The sequence below is a fragment of the Haliotis rubra genome, unplaced genomic scaffold, assembly GCF_003918875.1.
Source record: "Haliotis rubra isolate DU_JTF1 unplaced genomic scaffold, ASM391887v1 Scf212, whole genome shotgun sequence".
Lineage (NCBI taxonomy): Eukaryota > Metazoa > Mollusca > Gastropoda > Lepetellida > Haliotidae > Haliotis > Haliotis rubra.
The window spans coordinates 103443-122109 of NW_025766137.1; the positions used below are offsets into that span (position 1 = coordinate 103443).

General features: G+C 40.0%; 1 protein-coding gene across 1 annotated transcript in view; it reads right to left on the reverse strand.

The window, feature by feature from the left end:
* LOC124276722 (GRIP and coiled-coil domain-containing protein 1-like) overlaps positions 1-18667 on the reverse strand; it is an 83806-nt gene that overhangs the window by 46999 nt on the left and 18140 nt on the right. The window contains exons 3-5 of the mRNA XM_046712364.1: positions 16289-16419; positions 6037-6228; positions 4816-5182 (exon numbers count right to left, since the gene is read on the reverse strand). Coding sequence (XP_046568320.1) covers positions 4816-5182; positions 6037-6228; positions 16289-16354 — 625 coding nt within the window. The 5' untranslated portion in view covers positions 16355-16419. The remainder of the gene's footprint in view (positions 1-4815; positions 5183-6036; positions 6229-16288; positions 16420-18667) is intronic.

The following is an 18667-nucleotide window of genomic DNA, read 5'->3' on the forward strand; positions in this document are numbered from 1 at the left end:
TTCCCATGATATGCTTAAATCCGTTGCCCATGCTTGTGGGTCTGGAACTGGTGACACGAATGTCGGTAGTTGATTGTTGAATCTTGTGGCGAATAGATCTACTAGCGGCTCCTATTTGCTTGATTATCTGTGCAAATATATCTCTGTATTGAGCATCCATTCTGTCGGGCGACGGTAGATGTGGCGAGAGAGTCGTCTGCTAGTATATTCCTGGCTCGGGGAATGTGGCATGCTTTGACATGTAGATTTAGATCTTGGATTAATTCGAACAGTTGAAAGGTTAAAGTCAAAAGGTTCGGCGATCTCGTTGAGCCTTGCCTGTTCACATAGAACGCCACTGTCGAGTTGTCGGTATGTATCATCAGGTGCGCATTCTGTAGAATGTTGCTCCAATGTCTTGTGGCGTTGATTACAGCTTTCATCTCTAATGAGTTTATGTGGAGCTTGCTTTCTAGCTGATTCCATAACCCTGATGCCGTCTGGTTGGTGAGATGAGCTCCCCAACCTTGGAGCGACGCGTCTACATATAGATGGGTTTTGAATTCCTGCTCTGCTAAACAGATCCCTTCGCAGACATTCGATTTCTTGGTCCACCATAGTAGATGAGGTCTGAGATGTTCCGGTAGACTGAATGGTTGTAGGTCGTCGAGATGTGTGTTGATGAAGACCTGTAAGGGACGTAACTGTAATCTGCCTATGACTGTCAAGTCTTGGGCTGATGTTAGAAGACCTAGTAAACTCTGCCATTGTCGAAGTGGTAGCGGAGAGAGTAGGGCTGGAGGAATGATCTGTTGGATCTTGAGCCAGCGGTCTTCTGAAATGCGACTATACGGTTGAGATTGGTGATAAATCGAATGCCTAGGAATTGCAGATCTTCGCGATGGTACTAGGTCCGACTTGTGTAAGTTTACTAACCATCCCAGCTGTGTTAGTAGCTTTATGATGTAGTTTAACTGTAGTTTGAGATGCTGTGGATCTTGATCTACTTGTATCCCGTCGTCGAGGAAGAACACACTGCGTAGCCCTTGACGATGTAGATAGGTGACAATCGGTTTCGTTATCCTCGTGAATAACCATGGGGCTGATGTTATTCCGAATGGGAGTACTTTCCACTGGTAATGTAACCCGTCTAGAGTAAACCGTACGTATTTCCTGAATTCGGGATGTATAGGGATGTGCAGATAGGCATCTTGTAGATCTATACTGCCCATGTAGTCCATGGGAAGAATCATGTGCCATAACTGCGGTAGATGTATCATGTGGAACTCCGGTGGTCTGCGTAGATAAGTCTTGTTGAAGAAGCTCATGTTGTAAATGAGTCTGTATTTCTCCTTGGACTTTTTCTTGGGTACTAGGAAAACTGGGGAGTAGAAACCTGGTTCGATGTTTCCTTGATCTATTACTTCTATGGCCTGCTTGGTTAGGAGTAATGTAACAGCCTCTCTTAACTTTAGTAGTTGCTGTGCCTGTACCTCGAACTTGGGAGGGTTGACTGTTAGTGGAGGCTTGGCCTGTAGTGGGATCTGAAATCAGCGTTGAAGAATGTTGGAGACATAGGTGTCTTGAAGTATTCCCCAGTTTTCCCAGTGTAGTTGGAGGCGTCCACCCACTTGTGACGGTTGTACTGGAACGGCTGGGGTGGAAGACTCCAGTCGTTCGAACCTGTCTTTCAGCGTTTATAGTTGCGGGAACCTCTGGGTGTCCTGCCTCTTCCTGACCCTCCTCTATAGTTGCCATATGGGCGTTAAAAGAATCTCTTCCCCTGGAACTGGCTATCTTCCTGTCTCTTGCTCTTTGTAGGCCCGTGAATTTAGATCTCCTGAGTATCTTTGTGAAGTCTGTCGAATGACACTGGCTAACGTGTCCATCGATTTAATCATCAGGACTTCTCTGGAATCCTTGGTGACTTCCTTGGAGACTTTGTCTATTCCTCCGTCAAAGATGGATGGGGAAGACCACGGGCTGTATATAGTGGAGCTGTAAAGTTCTCACCCCAGTTGCAGGAAGCGAGGAGGCCTTGACGACGAGCTAAGGTCAGTGCTGCTGAGACAGACGTGAGATGATCTGTTAACAACTGCTGGTCCTTCTTTTGCATCAGTAGGACCGAGTAAATCATTCTATCATCTTCAGAGGTAGGTATTCACGAAATCTGGTGATAAGTGTCTCATTTATTGTTCTAGATCTATTTAGACCAAAGAACATACTCGTCATGGTTTCTATCTGAACCAATTTTCGATCATCAATCTTGTAGTACTTGTTCTTGGCATCGGAGATCAGCTTGTAGTTCTCATCGATGTCTTGCGCCTTGAAGAAGGGGTCCATATTATGCGTGGAGAACTTCTTGGCGTGAAAGTTTGGCAGATGTGGTGTTTGAACCTTCGTGGCTTTGTTGAATGCTGTATCTAGGTTCTGTGGTACCGCCGCAATCGGGTCGATTGGGGGTAGTGTAATAGCATCTGCATCATCTTCTTTCATCAGATAAGTCTGCGTCGAATTGCCACTCTTGGAAGGTGATGAGAGATCTAGATTATTGACCATCCAATATCTTATCTCTGCATCTGAGAAAATAATTCCTCCATCATCTTCCATTCCATCATCATAAATGAGAGGTTGTTGCTCTTCTGATGTAGGACTGTGTGGCTCTATCTCTATATCGTTTGACGCTTGTGGAGATCTAGTTGTAGGCTTATGTGCAGACCTGTGAGGTGATCGACGTGGTGATATATGTGGAGATCGGGCGTGGTGATCGGCGAGGCGATCGTCTTGGTGATCTACATCGATAGGTTGATCTTCTTGGCGACCTATGAGAGGGACCGTTGGTAGCTTGAAGCTCTTGTGTAGTCCCTCAATGTCCTTTTGATGATGATGATCTGGGTTCAGGGTGTCCTTCGCGAACGCCAGCGAAGCTTCCTCTGCGTCGGTCCTGGGGAGCGGTGATATGACAACCAGCGAAGGCTTCCGTGAGGTCTGATGATCAGATTCCGTGTATCTGAGTATGGCGCCGAAGAGGGTGATGATCTTTCCCGCCTTCGCGAAGGCTGTACATCTGGGTCCTTCGTGGAGGTGGTCTGTGACTTCCTTCGCGAAGGGGCATCGTCGTGGCTGCTACGTTGACTGGGGGTGCCTCTGGGGTGCTGTCTCACGTTGAAGCCTTCGAAGGCTTCCGGACCCTGGGATGGCTGCTTCTCCAGTCTGTAGTGGCCTTCCATCATGATCATGATCTGCTTCATTAGATCGTCTGGGATGATCTGCGGCGTAGTAGATGGTGCCCTCTCTGCGCTGATAGCGGTGGGGCCCTCCAGCGATCTCGTCTGACATCAGTGTAGAGGCATCAGGCTGCATGGTGATCTCTGCTGAAGTCACTGTCGCTGTCACTGGTAAGCTTCTTGTGGCGTATGTCGGGTATGATGATTGGTTGATCATCGTAGAGGCCCAATTCTGCTGCTGGAACGATCTCTGCTGAGAAAGTTCTCGATGACTTCGAGATTTCCCTTTGGAGGATGACGCTGCCCTGGGGAGTCTGAAGTCTGCGTTGAGAAGAGCGTTGAGGCCCTCTTGGACTTTATCTGCGATGACGGGATGTCTGGGGAGGCGGTCGCTTCTTAGAGGTGACGGACTGCATCCCACGCCTCTTCCGATGGGGTCTCAAGCAGAACACCAGACGGGAGGATCGCTTCGACAGCAGCTGACTGGATGGGAAATCCGATGTATCGGCCATGTCTACACCTAGTTTGCGTGACCTATCTGCAACACGTCTCAAGACGCAAAGATGGTATTTATTAAAGGCAGAATTGGTTAAATTAATGCAGTAACTGCAGCGTGAATCAAACGCACAAGCGTAGTACAACTAGGGCATACTACATGCGGATCCGCAGCGGAAAAACGTAATCTACAAATAGTACAGTTTTTCATCAACGTAATACTAGCTGAACAATCACGAATTCACGTGAATAAACAGTAGAAATACGATTAATTATCAATGCAAATTAATGAAGGATACTAGCTATACCTTTATCGTAAACTATAAGAGGTAACTAACTAAGAAAACCAAAGGATATAGTGTGTAAGGAGACACAGGTGCTCTCACATCCTGCTCACTGGGCGAAGAAGGAGAGAGTGAAGCATGAGGCCAGAAGGTGGCGACACCTGTTCCCGCGCTTGAGGCAGGGGAGGCAACTCTTGGGTGAGTACCAATTAGTGATTTTACATTGAAGGGAGCTTCAATTAAGGAGATACAAGTGTTCCACTATGTTCGCAAGAGGAAGGGGACAAGCAAAAGAGCATGAGTCAGGATAAGGAAAAATAAGGGTTTTTTCATATTTAATGGAGTAATGTACATCTGAAAATGGAAGAATTGAGAATTTCACACAGGACACCACTTTCTTTTGAAACAGTGTAAATTTGTAAGAAGTTTTTGTTCTTTAATTCAATAAAACGCTCATGTATATGCATAGTTACCTATATGAAATAAATGCTCTCTAACAAACTTAACAACCTCAAAGTTTATGAATAAGTAAGGGTTGAATATGAGATAAACTCAATCCATGAAAATCTAACATGTAACTTAACAAATGTCGCACAGTCTCACTCTTTCTTGGATGGCAGTGATCAGTTTCCAACTGGGTCCCTGGCCATCCCTCTGCAGTCAACAGATTATTTATATTATTGTGTATAAAGAAGGAAAATGAGTCCTCTGTACTAACTAGAAAGCAAATTCAAACAAACAGTTTAAAGTTTCAACTGTGTATCTGTCGTGTTGCAGATGGCAGACAAGACAATGACATGCCAACACCAACTGAGGCAAAATATACACACCTTGAATGTTAATAGGACTTTCCAGAGTTGTATTGGCAGCATTAAGCAGATGTGATAGATGAACTATTCTCTCCACTATTGCTTCAGGATCCAAGTGACTATCTTCTACTGGAAGGGAAGAGACGGCAGCTGTTGCCAGGACTGTGTTCTCGTGATCAAGCTGACTAACCCTCTCCTTCAGCCTGGTGATCACCTCCTGGTCTTTCACCCTCTTCTTGTCATAGTTGCCCACAATATCAGATATTTCAGACAGTTTGCTTTCCAGACTGCATATTCTCTCTTCAGACTGTTGTGCACATATATTGTGTTGATATTCTGCCTCATTTGCTCTCCTTGTTTCTTCAGAAACTTGCTGCTGGTAGCTTGTCTACATGAAGAAAACAAATCTATATACATGTATGTATGTAAACTACAAATAACAGTCCACTGAGCTACTTAAGACCATCATGCCTCCCACATATCTCCCAACAAAATCTACTTTTCTGAAGCCCCTTCAGGTCTTGTTAATGAAATTGAATTTTAATATTTGTGGAGGTACCCTTGAGTTGCAATTTCATGAGCTGTGTCAAGTGTCAATTTTGGACCCAAGGTCCAGGGAAGGCTTGAAACATCTTTAAATGTCATATGTATTATAACATATGAAACTGAAGGTATTGCGGTTGTTATGATGCCATTTCTATTTGGAAATCATCGAAAGTATAAATATTCCGTAACTTTAATTTCTGCAAATGGTATTGGGAGATAGTAAATAGAATATCCCAAGGTCAGAGTGACCTTCTGTAGAATATCCCTGGGTCATGGGACATTCCACAAAGCCCCCAGGTCATGGGGACTATCTGTAGAATATGTCCCGTAATCAATACCAACATATAAGAAAAATAAAACAAACATTTTCTTTCTCGTTCTTGGAATTTGATTCATAAGATGATTGGCCTGAAACCCTTTCATTTTACTCCACCAAGAAGTGTGAGCTACTGTTTCAGACAGCCACATGTTTAAGGGTAAGATCTACTGAAAATATTGAGGTGGACAACTACTGGTTACTATATTAGACTCAAATGTTTTCAGTACAGGCTGCTTACATCCATTGTCTATATGTATGAAGAAGAAATCTTGAAAAAAAATGCCTCGAAAAAGAATTGTTGTTGATAGATAAATCTGGCCAATATTGTGACACATGACAAAGTCTATTTTAACTAAAAATAAAAATGTTAAAATCACCTTGAGTTCCTCCATTTCTTTCTGCAGTTCCAACAACAGTGGTGATGGAGTGTTAGATTTGTTGTCGGATTCCTTCAGCTGATTCCTTACGATAGTCAATTCTTCTGACAATGAATTAATTCTTTTTTCGTACAGTTCATGGTCTTGTGAGCCATTATTTTTCTCCTTTAGGGCACTCTGTACTGCATCAAGCTGGATAAAAAGAACACAGAATAACAATTAGGAATAAGATATCAAACTCATGTATATAATTCACCATCCACCAAATGTTTGCAAAATTGTAAGCTGGCATTTACTGAAGTGTGAAATACAGTTATCATACCTCAATGTCAGAACTTGAGATCTCATACGCTCATGTAATCATGAGAAATAGAATAGATCCCTTATACCACACAAAAAACAACAACCTAGTTGTTTATGTGTCAATGAAAGTCACCTTACATCGATCAAGTTAACCTCAGCTGTTTTAATTTTTAATTTGCATTAATTCTTTTACACATGCAGATTGAAACATCACATAAAACAAAACAAATTCAATGAAGCAGTTTCACTTGGGTTATATGTGGTTTCTTACATCAATCTCCAGGCTTGATACCACAAGCAGGAACTGAAGATGTTGGCTACAATTGTTTTTAGTGATGCATGCTTATTGTAAAGAGTTAACCTGATAAACTGACTCCTGGTGCTACACTAACCCATACAATGACAGTGACGGCTTCTGCTAGGCAAATACTGACTGACTTGAGTTTGGTATTCTAGCAACATCACGGTGGGGAACACCAGAAATGGGCTTCACACATTGTACCCATGTGGGGATTCGAACCCGGGTCTTCAGCGTGACGAGCCAACGCTTTAACCACTAGGCTACCCCACTGCCCCACTAGGCAATTACACATACAACAGAAAGAAAAAACAAGAACAAGGTGGTATGAACTTTTTCTTAGTATTTTCATAAATACTATACCAAGGTACAGGTCATGATTAATAATAATAATAATTGATTTATAGAGCGCCTATTTCCAAAAGATATTGCTCAATGGCGCTATGAAGAGAAAAGATTGTAGACAATGTCTATGGAAAAGAGAGTTTGAACAGATGAGTTTTTAGGGCAGTTTTGAAAGCATCAGCAGATTCTCTTTCTTTTAGGGTGAGTGGTAGAATGTTCCAGAGATAGGGGGCTGCATCAGAGAACGCTCTTGATCCCATGGCCGTTTTGACGTGAGGCTGTGTAAGCAGTAGGGAGTTTGACGAGCGGAGCAATCGGCTTGGAACATGGAGATGAATGAGGCTTTTAAGATATTGAGAAAACATGTTTTCATAGATGCAGCTGTGTGTAAGAAGAAGAAGTTTGTATTGAATTCTGCTTGATACAGGAAGCCAGTGAAGGATAGGTGTCACAGTTTGGTAGCGTGGTGCACAGGCAACAACACGGGCGGCTGAATTCTGAATCCGTTGGAGTTGTGAAAGGAGCTGTTGAGGAATGTTGTAATAGAGGGAGTTGCAGTAATCAAGTTTAGAGAGAACAAGGCTGGTCGTTAGAAGCTGGGCGGTGTTGAAGTCTAAGAGGGTTCGGATCTTGCTGATATTGAAGATATGGTAGAAGCATCCTTTGCTGAGTGATTTGATTTGATTTTCTAATGACATTGTTGATTGAAAGATGACACCAAGATTTTTTGCAGAGTCGGACTGCGTGATAACATCTTGTCCAATTTCAAGAGATAAACTGTCAGGCACTTTTGAAAGTTGATGCCTGGATCCGATGGTTAAGAACTCAGTCTTTGTGTCATTCAATTTCAGAAAGTTCAAGGTCATCCAGTCTCTTATTTCAGCAATACATTGTTGTATCTTCAGTGCACAACCTTGAGCAAGGTTAGGCTCCGCTGACAGATATAACTGATTGTCATCAGCATAAAGGTGAAATTTCAGTGAGTGCTTTCGGACAATGTCACCAATGGGAAGAATGTACAGACTAAACAGTAAAGGTCCAAGGACAGATCCTTGGGGAACGCCATAGTGGAGTGGTGATGCAGTGGAGAGTACAGATTCCACTTTGACGGACTGTGACCTATCAGATAGGTAAGAACGTACCCAGTCAAGGACAATTCCATCGATACAGACTCTGACCTTCAGACGCTGCAGAAGAATTTGGTGATCAACAGTATCAAAAGCACTGGAGAGATCCAAAAGAACATCTCTATGGCGGTGGTCTCTAAATAATCAAGGATTGACCAGACAATCCTCTGGTAACCAGCATGGGTATCTCTATCCACGCAATTGGGATATGATGACATTTGTCAACCAAGTCAGTGAGCCTGACCACCCAATCTCATTTGTTGCCGACCCGTGAAGGTCTGGGTTAGGATGAGCTTTCAATAACCCATGTTTGTCGTAAGAGGCGACTAACGGGATCGGGTGGTCACGTTCGCTGCCTTGGTTCACACATGTCATCGGTTCCCAATTGTGCAGATCGATGCTCATGCTGTTGATCATTGGATTGTCTGGTCCAGACTCAATTATTTACAGACCGTCGCCATATAGCTGGAATATTGCTGAGTGCGGCGCAAAACTAAACTCACTCACTCATTAGTTGCCTCTTACAACAAGCATGGGTTGCTGAAAACCACTTTAACCTCGATCTTCATGGGTTAGAAAACAATGAAATAAATATACATAAATAAAAATGATGATGTACATGAATTTGCTTCAGGAATGACTTTAAAAAAAATGGTAATGTGAAATATAGTGTCAGGTTTATTGGAAAACTAAATAAGACAAACATTTTTTGGGTGTGTGAGTGTGTGCCTGCACTCGCATGTACGTGTGAGTGTGTGTCATTCTTTGTTTGTGTCTCTGTAACATAATTTTGTCTATGCCAGGATGAAGATTATTTTGGACCAGACCAGAAGAGTGCTGGTTGTGAGCTAAATTCCAGACACTAATTCGTCTCTATTGGTTAATGAGTGAGAGTGAGTGGGTTTAGTTTTACGTCGCTTTTAACATATAACAGCGGGGGGACACCAGAAATGGGCTTCACACATTGTGCCCATGTGGGGAATCGAACCAGGGTCTTTGGCATGATATTGGTTAATGAATAACATTTAATGTTCAATTGTTTAAAAGGTTAAAGGGAAGTATTAACTGAACAAGCTATCACTTTAAAATACACAATATTCATTTGAAAAGAAAATAATTTGAACGCAATCGCTATGATGATTGTTACTTACACAGTGAATATCTCCTATTTTTTTAAATACAAGTAGGTTTTAAGGTTCTTCCTGACTAATATTGCCCTTTGAAATTATTTCTTCAAGACAATAAACAGCACTGAAACTGTTTGTAGATTATATTCAGTTTGGATGCTTGATGGGCATTTAGAAGTTGGATGGTAACATAATAACGGATGGTATGGATTTACAACTTCTTTATTATTTACAAGACAATGTTTCTGGGCTACTTCTTGCCCCTTCATCAGGTGAATTACAGAATATGATTTACAAGCATAACATATATAGTGCATACAGGAGGCCAGTGAGATGAAAATAAAGAATGAGATTTACAGAGATCAAGGAGATTAAGTGATATGTTTTGATTGAGATGTACAGAGTTCAAAGAGATTAGGTGGTATGTTTATATTATAAATTGGTATGTGCAGAGAGTTTATACAACGAAAAGGATATACATTGATTGGAAGCCACTTATGAAAACAGGGATAGGAAGACACACATCAAAGTATGTACAATGATTAGAAGCAACATGGGAACAAATGTACAGCGAATTGGTAGCTTTTAAAAAGTCTTTTTTTCCATGCACCAAGCATTCGGCAGTAAAATACCCTGATCCCTGTAAATTTCAGATTTGGCGCGGCCGATCCAGATGGCTTCCATCATTTTTCTTTTCCGCCAATTGCTGATGTTGACGCCCTCAAAATATCAGTGTCATCACAGTTGATGGTTTGGCTGGGATTTCTGATCACGTGTTTTGACAATTCTGATTTCCTGTCAGAGTTCTTCACCAGTGTTTTGTGCTCTTTCATGCGAGTACATACAGGCCTGCCTGTTTCACCTATGTACAGTCTGTACTAGAGAGTGTCCCCATTAATTGCTAAATATATATAGTCAAGTCAAGTACTTTATTCCGTATGTAGGCCACAGGCCCATATACAACATACATACATTTGTTTACAAATATAGGTACAATTTAGAAAGGTAGTTAATGAATATTATGAGGCAGGATGTTCATGAATAACCTATACCCAAAGGCCTTTTCAGCTATTAGAAATTGTCATGCATCACAGAAAAAGTTGTTTAACAAACTATCATCATTATAAACATAATTGTTGACAGTTGGCACGGAAGGGCACACGGCAGCAATGGGAAGAGACAGGTGCATCTGATGCATGAGCATTTCATGATAACTGCTGTGTGCTGATGACGAAATTAAGTTCACTGTACAGGCAAAAAAGTTCATTATTAAAGTGTATGATTTGTTTTGCACTGAGGCGGAAAGGGGGAGGCCGTTTTATGCCATCGATAGGTATAAGAAAAGTGCTTCCAAGGCATTGGGAGTTTCTAGACGGGCATTGAAACATATAATACAGAAGAGAGACAGTTTTGTCGACACAACGCATGTAGGGGGCATGTCAAAAGCATCAAAGGTGAATAACTAAGACAACTTCCAGAAACCAGGTCAGACAGGTATAACAAAACTGTACTCAGAAAACAAATACATGTCATTAAACGTATTACAGAAACACCTTGAAAACCAAAACAATTTGTCAGTAATGAAATACACACTATGGCGACTCTTACTTTCTTTTGGGTATAGGTTAAAAAAAAGAGCAGGAGAGAACAAGAGAGTATCGTCCGAATGACCAGATATCGTATGTTTGAGAAATCATTTTCTCAGGACTATTGTGATGCGGGGTATGAGCCGGTGTATCTTGACGAGACTTGGGTAAATGTGTCTCATACCACCAGCAGTCAATGTGTACCCAATGGGAATAAGGGATCACGAAGGAAACTGCCGCTGGTGAAGGGGCAGTCTAAGTAAACTTAGGCTCAGTATTATTCGTTACACTGCTATACTGAGTCTAACGAAACCTTGTGGAAGGTCGCGTCAGGTAACCTTTGAGCGACCTATGACCGTCCAATCAAACGCAAGACGACAGAACGGATTTAACCAATCAGACAACGGCTATTATTTAGGGTCTCGGCGGGACTTACAAAATGGATTTACATTTCCCCGGTCGCCAACACTGATCTCACAACAAATGAAAGCCCGCATAAAACACAGATATATGACCTGCAGATTATACGCTTTAGGGTTTCTGTTGACATGGTTATCATTAGCTAATATTTCCGCAAGCTGACATCCTTGAATACTGACAAAACGCTATTTTCAGCGACTGTTTACTCACAGTTGTGGCGTGCTCCATGTGCATCACTCGGAAGCGATCGTACTAAAAATAGCATTCGGAATCTTTCGGGTAAAAAACGTTTTCGAGGTAAAAGTTCAAAAGGTATGTGCGAATGTCAACTTTTGCGATTTGGTAAGCTGTGTTCTGATTGGTCAATTGAAAAGGTTACCTGACGCGACCTTCCACAAGGTTTTGTTAGACTCAGTATAGCAGTGTAACGAATAATACTGAGCCTAAGTTTACTTAGACTGGTGAAGGGGAAAAGATTGATTATTCTCCATGCTGGATGGGTCAGCCAGGGCTTCCTACCTGGTTGTGATCTGGTGTTCAGAGCCAAGGCCAAAGACAATAGGAACTACCATACAGAGATGAATGGAGACGTGGGTTCAAAATACGTTAGTTCTTATAGTCCCTTATAGTCATGGACAATGCGCCATTCCAACAGCAAAACTCTTAACAATTGTCAGGGCGATATGATTGCGTGGCTTCAAAAATTCAACATCCCGTATCTGTTGAAAGTGACGAAGCCTCAGCCGTATGAAATCATCAAAACCCACAAACAAGACCCCGTATACAAAGTAGACACTTACATTAAGAATAAAGGTCATGAAATATTGCGCCTACCACCATATCATTGTGACCTAAATCCAATCGAGATGATATATAGGGTATTCTAAAATACTAAGTCGGGTGAAATAAAGATGCTTTCTAACTAGGTTTAAGAGGATGATGTAATAACCCTGACAAGAAGAATAATAAATCCCATTTATTCTCGGGGATTTGATCTCAAAGGAATTTAGCATGCTGGTAAGTATTGGGTCCTCTCCAATAGGAATCCCATGATTGGTAAGGACTGATGCCAATGTAGATTTATATCCCTGAAGAGTGTCGTGTAAAAGATCTAAATTCATATTGAGATGAAGCAGAAGATCTGCTACCATAGGCACTGTTTTAGGATCATCAGCGGTTCCACATCGGACTCTCCACTGCTGGAATCGGTTCTACTTCAAATCATACATGGCAGACCAAGCAACCAATTTTGTGAATTGTGTATATATTCATTTTGGGACTGTTTGGATGGATAAGAATTTCCTCCGGGATGATAAAGTTATATCTTATCTTAATATAGACGTTAACGGCCGCTCATGCTTAGTACATGACAGAGTGACAGTCTGTCAACGTAACCCAATAATTAGAGTTATCTCCCCTTATCGAGTCCTTGAAAATGGACTCGAGTCCAGCTAAACCCGACTCGTACTTGAGTTCTCGAGTACCCAAGGAAGCCCTAGTGTTGACCAGAGGGGCAGACAAAGAGGTTGGTTTACCAGCAAAAGGAGAAGATCTGTAAACCATGTGTGTGTTGGCCATACAGGTGCCACTAAGTACAGAGTTATCTTGGCAAGGACTTGTAGGATTTTAGGTGGAAATGTGTACACAATATTGTTGGAAGTTGACATGGGGTCCCCTGCATAGGCTAGAGGATCCAGAACTGGACTGGGGAAAACTGGTCATTGGTTGTTGAGCAACGTCGCAAAGAGATCTATCAGCAGGTTCTCATACAATCATGCTATGTGGCTGAAAGCATCCAATCTTAGAGCAGAATATTGTCTGGAAAAGATTGCATTGCCAAGCATGTGTCTGGCAGTAACATACACTTAAGACTGTCAGGTCATAAAGTTTTCTCATGAGATCATGAGTTACCCCAAGTCAGCTGATGTTGGTTACCACTATAGCATTGCACATTACAAGAAGTATGAAGGAGTTCTGTAGGTGTAGTGACCAGTGCTGAATGATAAGCAGAACAGCCTTTGTCCCCAAAATGTTGAGTTCAACACTCAGAGATTGGCACCCCAATTTTTTGAGTGACGCATCCGTGAATAGGTGACAATCAGGATTAGGCGTCCTGAGTGGAGTCCTGTGGATAACATTGTTGGGAAACAATGCGAGGTCCTTGAACACTAGCTCTGTGGGTGTTATGATAGATTCTACCTGTTACCCTTGATGCTAGTTGATCCAAGATGCAGGCGACCTCTGGTTGTTAGATCTTGCATGGAGGTGAGTGCTTCAAGCAGTAACATCCACTGTAGAGTGTGAGGAGATTGCTGATACAGTGCTACCAAAATCTGGGGATTGCCCCAGTTCATGTCTTAGATTTTGGATTTTTTGCTTGTGATCAATGCTACTGTAAGCTGATAAAAGGGAAACACTGTAATTTCTGTCATACTTTCATTATTCTGTGATTGGCACTTTCAAAATTGTGTTGAACTCTTTAATACCACTTCATGGGGAAGAGGGTTACCCAAATGTGATCTCAGATTTACCATAAATCCACATTGGTTTTTGAGAGCTTGACTTCACTATATATATTGTAGGACCAAATTCATGGGCAGTTTGTTCTACTGTCCAGCTTGAGGGTAGCATTGTAAGAAGTTGCATTTGCACGGCCTGTGAAAAGGATTTAAACTTTGTTTTCGTTTGTTCTATTAGTTCACTGAAATCTTTACATTTTTGGCACTCTGTTGAAGAAGGAAACAATTTGGAAGGGTTTACATCAAACGTTTTTGAAACTTTGGTGACAACTGCTGATTCAACTTGTGCAAATTTCTGTTTAAGATAAGCCTTGTGATCCCCTTTACTAATTGTCTGTGCATGAAATGGTGCCAGACCTTCCGCAGATAATCCTGGATTGAAAGGACTAGTATAGAGAATGATAGTCCGGTGAAAGGTCCCCTAATAGCGATATTTTTGCTAACTACTTCCCCTGTCTGAGTAAAAAATATCGCTGAATGATGGTGGACCATCATTCGACGTCTGTAAAATTATAAGTGAAAAAGTATTAGAGATAAGATATTATTAAAAGTATAACAATTAATAAACAAGAGAAATTAAGATACCAGAATATAGCGATGGATTCGCTTCAAAGTGTGGATTATTTCTGCGAAAGAGGTGTACTGAAAAAAATATCGGTCTTAGCAGGAAATACAGCAAAGGTTGTAGGTTGGACAAAGATCCAGCAGAGTCATGCTCGAAAACAGAACAGTTGTTTGTGCAAACCCAAAACAGGCGCTTGCGTTAAAAGAGAACTCTCACTAAGCGGAAACACAAATAGAAATGAGCTTTTCAGCGATCAGTCACAACATCGGTTTTTGAGTTCGCGTAGAACCAGCCAGAACTTTCCTGAAAGACGGAGAAACTATAACTTGGTATCCAACCATTTTGATAGTCTTACCAAATACCATAAAACTAGATTTTCTTTGTGGAAAATTAATGTTTTCTACACCACAAAGTATACTCCCTTAAAAAAACAATTCTAATGCTGAATTGTCAACTATACATCCATGCATAAAATAAGCACCACCCTGTATTTTTACCAATTAATTTTGTCTGAAGTGAAATTCTAAACTCTTTCCAAAAAGTAACCTTTATAATTTGGTAGAGGAAGCATTTAACATTTCAAAAACGAAAACATCATTGAAATTACTATGTACTTTAATTAGGATAATTGCCTGCACATAAAACAGGTGTTTTCCTGTCCGAAAACAAGCTATCTTATTTTGAAAAGTGAAAGTAATAATTGATTGTTTAACTTGGCCTATAAATTCATTATTTATTGTGAATGGATGAAGGATTGGAAACTAAGATTTAGGAAAAGTTACAGTCAAACTAAAAAAAAGTAAAATTTTAAAATGCAGTCAAAGTTGCTTTACAAACAAAACAGATTTTAGCTGTAATTATCAATATCCGGCAAGGAATAGTGTTTATTCAATACAATAAACTCAAAATCATGAAAGATTTATTCCAAAATCTTATTAATGTGGCCTTTTTCAGTTTTTGTCAATTAGCAATTTGAATTGTTGAAAAAAGGTCTGAATCTTTTGACATTCGTGTTCTTCCTGATTATGCATAATTAAAGCTTACTTGATGTGTAAATGTCATCTTGGTATATAACAGAATTGTTATTTGTAGTCAAAACAAAATTTAACTGTGTAGTTTGAGCAGGAGAGGAATAGTTATTTTGGGTACAAATTCAGTCCCATCACCTTTTCATCAATATATTCTTTCATAAAGAATATGGTTATGGTATTTGTAAAACTGTCAGTGGATAAAGCTTCTTTAACTACAGGTTGATTCAATTGATGGCTATGCCCTAACTTTTCTGTAGCATCACATCTTATTTTAAAAATAGGTTAGTGCTAAATTAATGCACGGGTGTATATATTGTATTTGTGGAAAGCAAAAAATAGAAGTACATCATGTAACACAGATCCATATAAAATAGAAGACATATATCTTGAGCAAAATCACATGACAACCTACATCCTTATGAAATAAGGAGTTACTGATTTGAACACTAAGTTATCTTTGAGACAAATAACACATAACACACAACCATATGCTAGAAAACGGTATAAGAATCTGTACCGAAACATCGCCATTATTAAAATAAAGAAGTTGATCATCAATAAAGTCTTGTCATCTCTATACCACCAACTTCTACAATGCCACTCAAACAAATCATTTAAGTCCACATTTGGTCAGACATATAATTTTCATGCCGTATTTTATTCATGTTTTACAGCACCCACGGTATCTTTGCAAAATAACTTGGTGAATAGATCTTTGTAAAATAACTTTGGCATTTTGGCATTTGGGCATTTTGGCTTCTGTGAGTAAGATTTTAAAACTCATACATGTCACTGTCGGACGCATGCAGTGGGCAAGCTGTATGTTTCAATGAACACAACGGGCAGTTGCACCGATTGCGTGTAACACAAACGTGTGTACTGAGATGGCATGGTAATGATAAATCAATACATTTTGGTTTAAGAAGGATACCTGTGCTTCCAGCTGTTCTTTTGCAGTCCTCTCCTGAGCCAATAATAATTGCAGTTCCTTAAGCATTACACCATGATCAGTTTCTTCTTTCTGACGCTCCAGCTGATGTGCACGAATTTTGCTTCTAAGCTGTAAAAGAAAAGTAATGATGTTTTTGAGAGAGAGAGAGAAAGAGAGAGGGGGAGGATGGTGATGGTGATGGTGGTGGTGATGATGATGATGATGATGCAATCTGTCATTCCTATTTTCCTTGTGAGACTGAATAAGAAGGCAATTTGGCCAGTGCAATCCATGGATTCCCAAGAATATATCTTGCATTCGTCTGTCAAATGATTGAGCCTGGAAAGGCAAATATTCATAAAGTCCCCATCATCAGGGAGCTGGATTTGGTTCCTCCTTCCTTTAGAATGCAAGCTACCACAGTAGTATTTCCTGTGGCTATGACGACTGAGGAGTGAGCTTGTTCATATGGACTCCCCATCTCATATTAGATGATGATCTGGTGTCAGATTTACATGGGTAATGCCACTGTAGTTTCATCAAACCCTTGGTATTTCAATCAGAGAGTCTGAAGGTCTGGAGTCGATTTAACATCAAACTCTGTTTGTATGTCATATCTTGAAGAGTTGTTGAAAGGATGGTTCATTTGCTTCCACATCTCGGCTTTTGTCAAGAAATGTCCCAATAGAACATCATGTGTTTTAATACTGTTTGAAATAAAGTCATTTGTGCTTCAATTAATTAATTTGTAAGATATTCGCCACTTATTCATTCAAACAGAACGAAATCCATGCTAATGTTGTCTTCTCAATAATCCCTGTTCAACAATCAGTCAATCTGAACAATAATTGGGTTAATTAATCAGGCAATGTACACATTGACTGGTTATTTCAGTCATTGTACACATTGCCTGATTGTAGACATTGCGTGTAACATAGTGACCAAAATGAGCCGCTTTAGAACAGATGACTTGCAGGCTGCCTGATCCATGAGAGGTCAGCTTACCTTGTGATGGGAGCAATGGAGCACATGTCTTGGTTGTCACTCATTATCAAACAAAAGGATCCCGACAGACAATCAGCTCGCAAATTGTGTGACATAAAATAAAGATAAAAATGTAATTTTTAGAGTAAAATTTATATTTTATACTTATCCTGACTCATGCTCTTTTTGCTTGTCTTCTTCTTCTTGCGAACATAGTGGAACACTTGTATCTCTCTAATTGAAGCTCCCTTCAATGTAAAATCACTAATTAGTACTCAGCACGAGTTACCTCCCTTCCACAAGCTGGCCAGGGGAACATAGTGGAACACTTGTATCTCCCTAATTGAAGCTCCCTTCAATGTAAAATCACTAATTAGTACTCAGCACGAGTTACCTCCCTTCCACAAGCGCGTGAACGAGGGCGCCACCTCCACCCATGTGCCTCACTCTCTCCTCATATACTGAGCCCAACATTTGAATTTACAGGGAAATCCAAAGTGTTATGTGGGGAGGATGGGAGGGCTTATTCATGAGTCAGGATAAGTATAAAATATCAATTTTACTCTAAAAATTACATATTTTTCCTTATCCTGACTCATGCTCTTTTGCTTGTAGAATCCAACAGAGCCGGAGGTGGGAATATATAATACTTTGGATTTTAATAATTAGTGATTTGAACTGTGATGATTGTAATAACCCTATGGGAACTTCATAAAGGCACTGAATTGATGAATTCCTGCTGCTAACTTATCAGCTGCCATATAAAGGTTATTACAATGTACTTATTATGATAAAGTATATATAAGATTAATACAATGCTTAAGACTAATAGACTTAAGCTTGTTAATATGCTAGTATAAACTCCTTAGAGTTTGTTAGCTAAATTACTTTAAAATATAAACATAGTACTAAGCTTAAGATATGATTAAACTTAAGCTAATTATATAATAGCAAAACTCTTTTAGAGTTTGTTAGTTAATGTACTTATATGATATAGACATAGTGCTGAGCTTAAGATATGAATAAGCTTTTAGCTACCTATATAATAGCAAAACTCTGTAGAGTTTGTTAGCTAATATATTTTTACAATATGAGTATAGTACTGTGCTTAAGATATAATTAACTTAAGCTACATATATAATAGCCAAAACTCTGTAGAGTTTATTAGCTTATAGATTTATAATGTAACCATAGTACTAAGCTTAAGATAAGATTAGACTTAAGCTAAATGTATATAGCAAAAAAAAAACTCCTTAGAGTTTATTAACTAATATACTTTTATGTTATAACCATAGTACTGAGCTTAAGATATAATTAAACTTAAGCTATATATATAATAGCAAAACTCCGTGAGAGTTTTGTTAGCTAATACATTTTATAATGTAACCATACTGC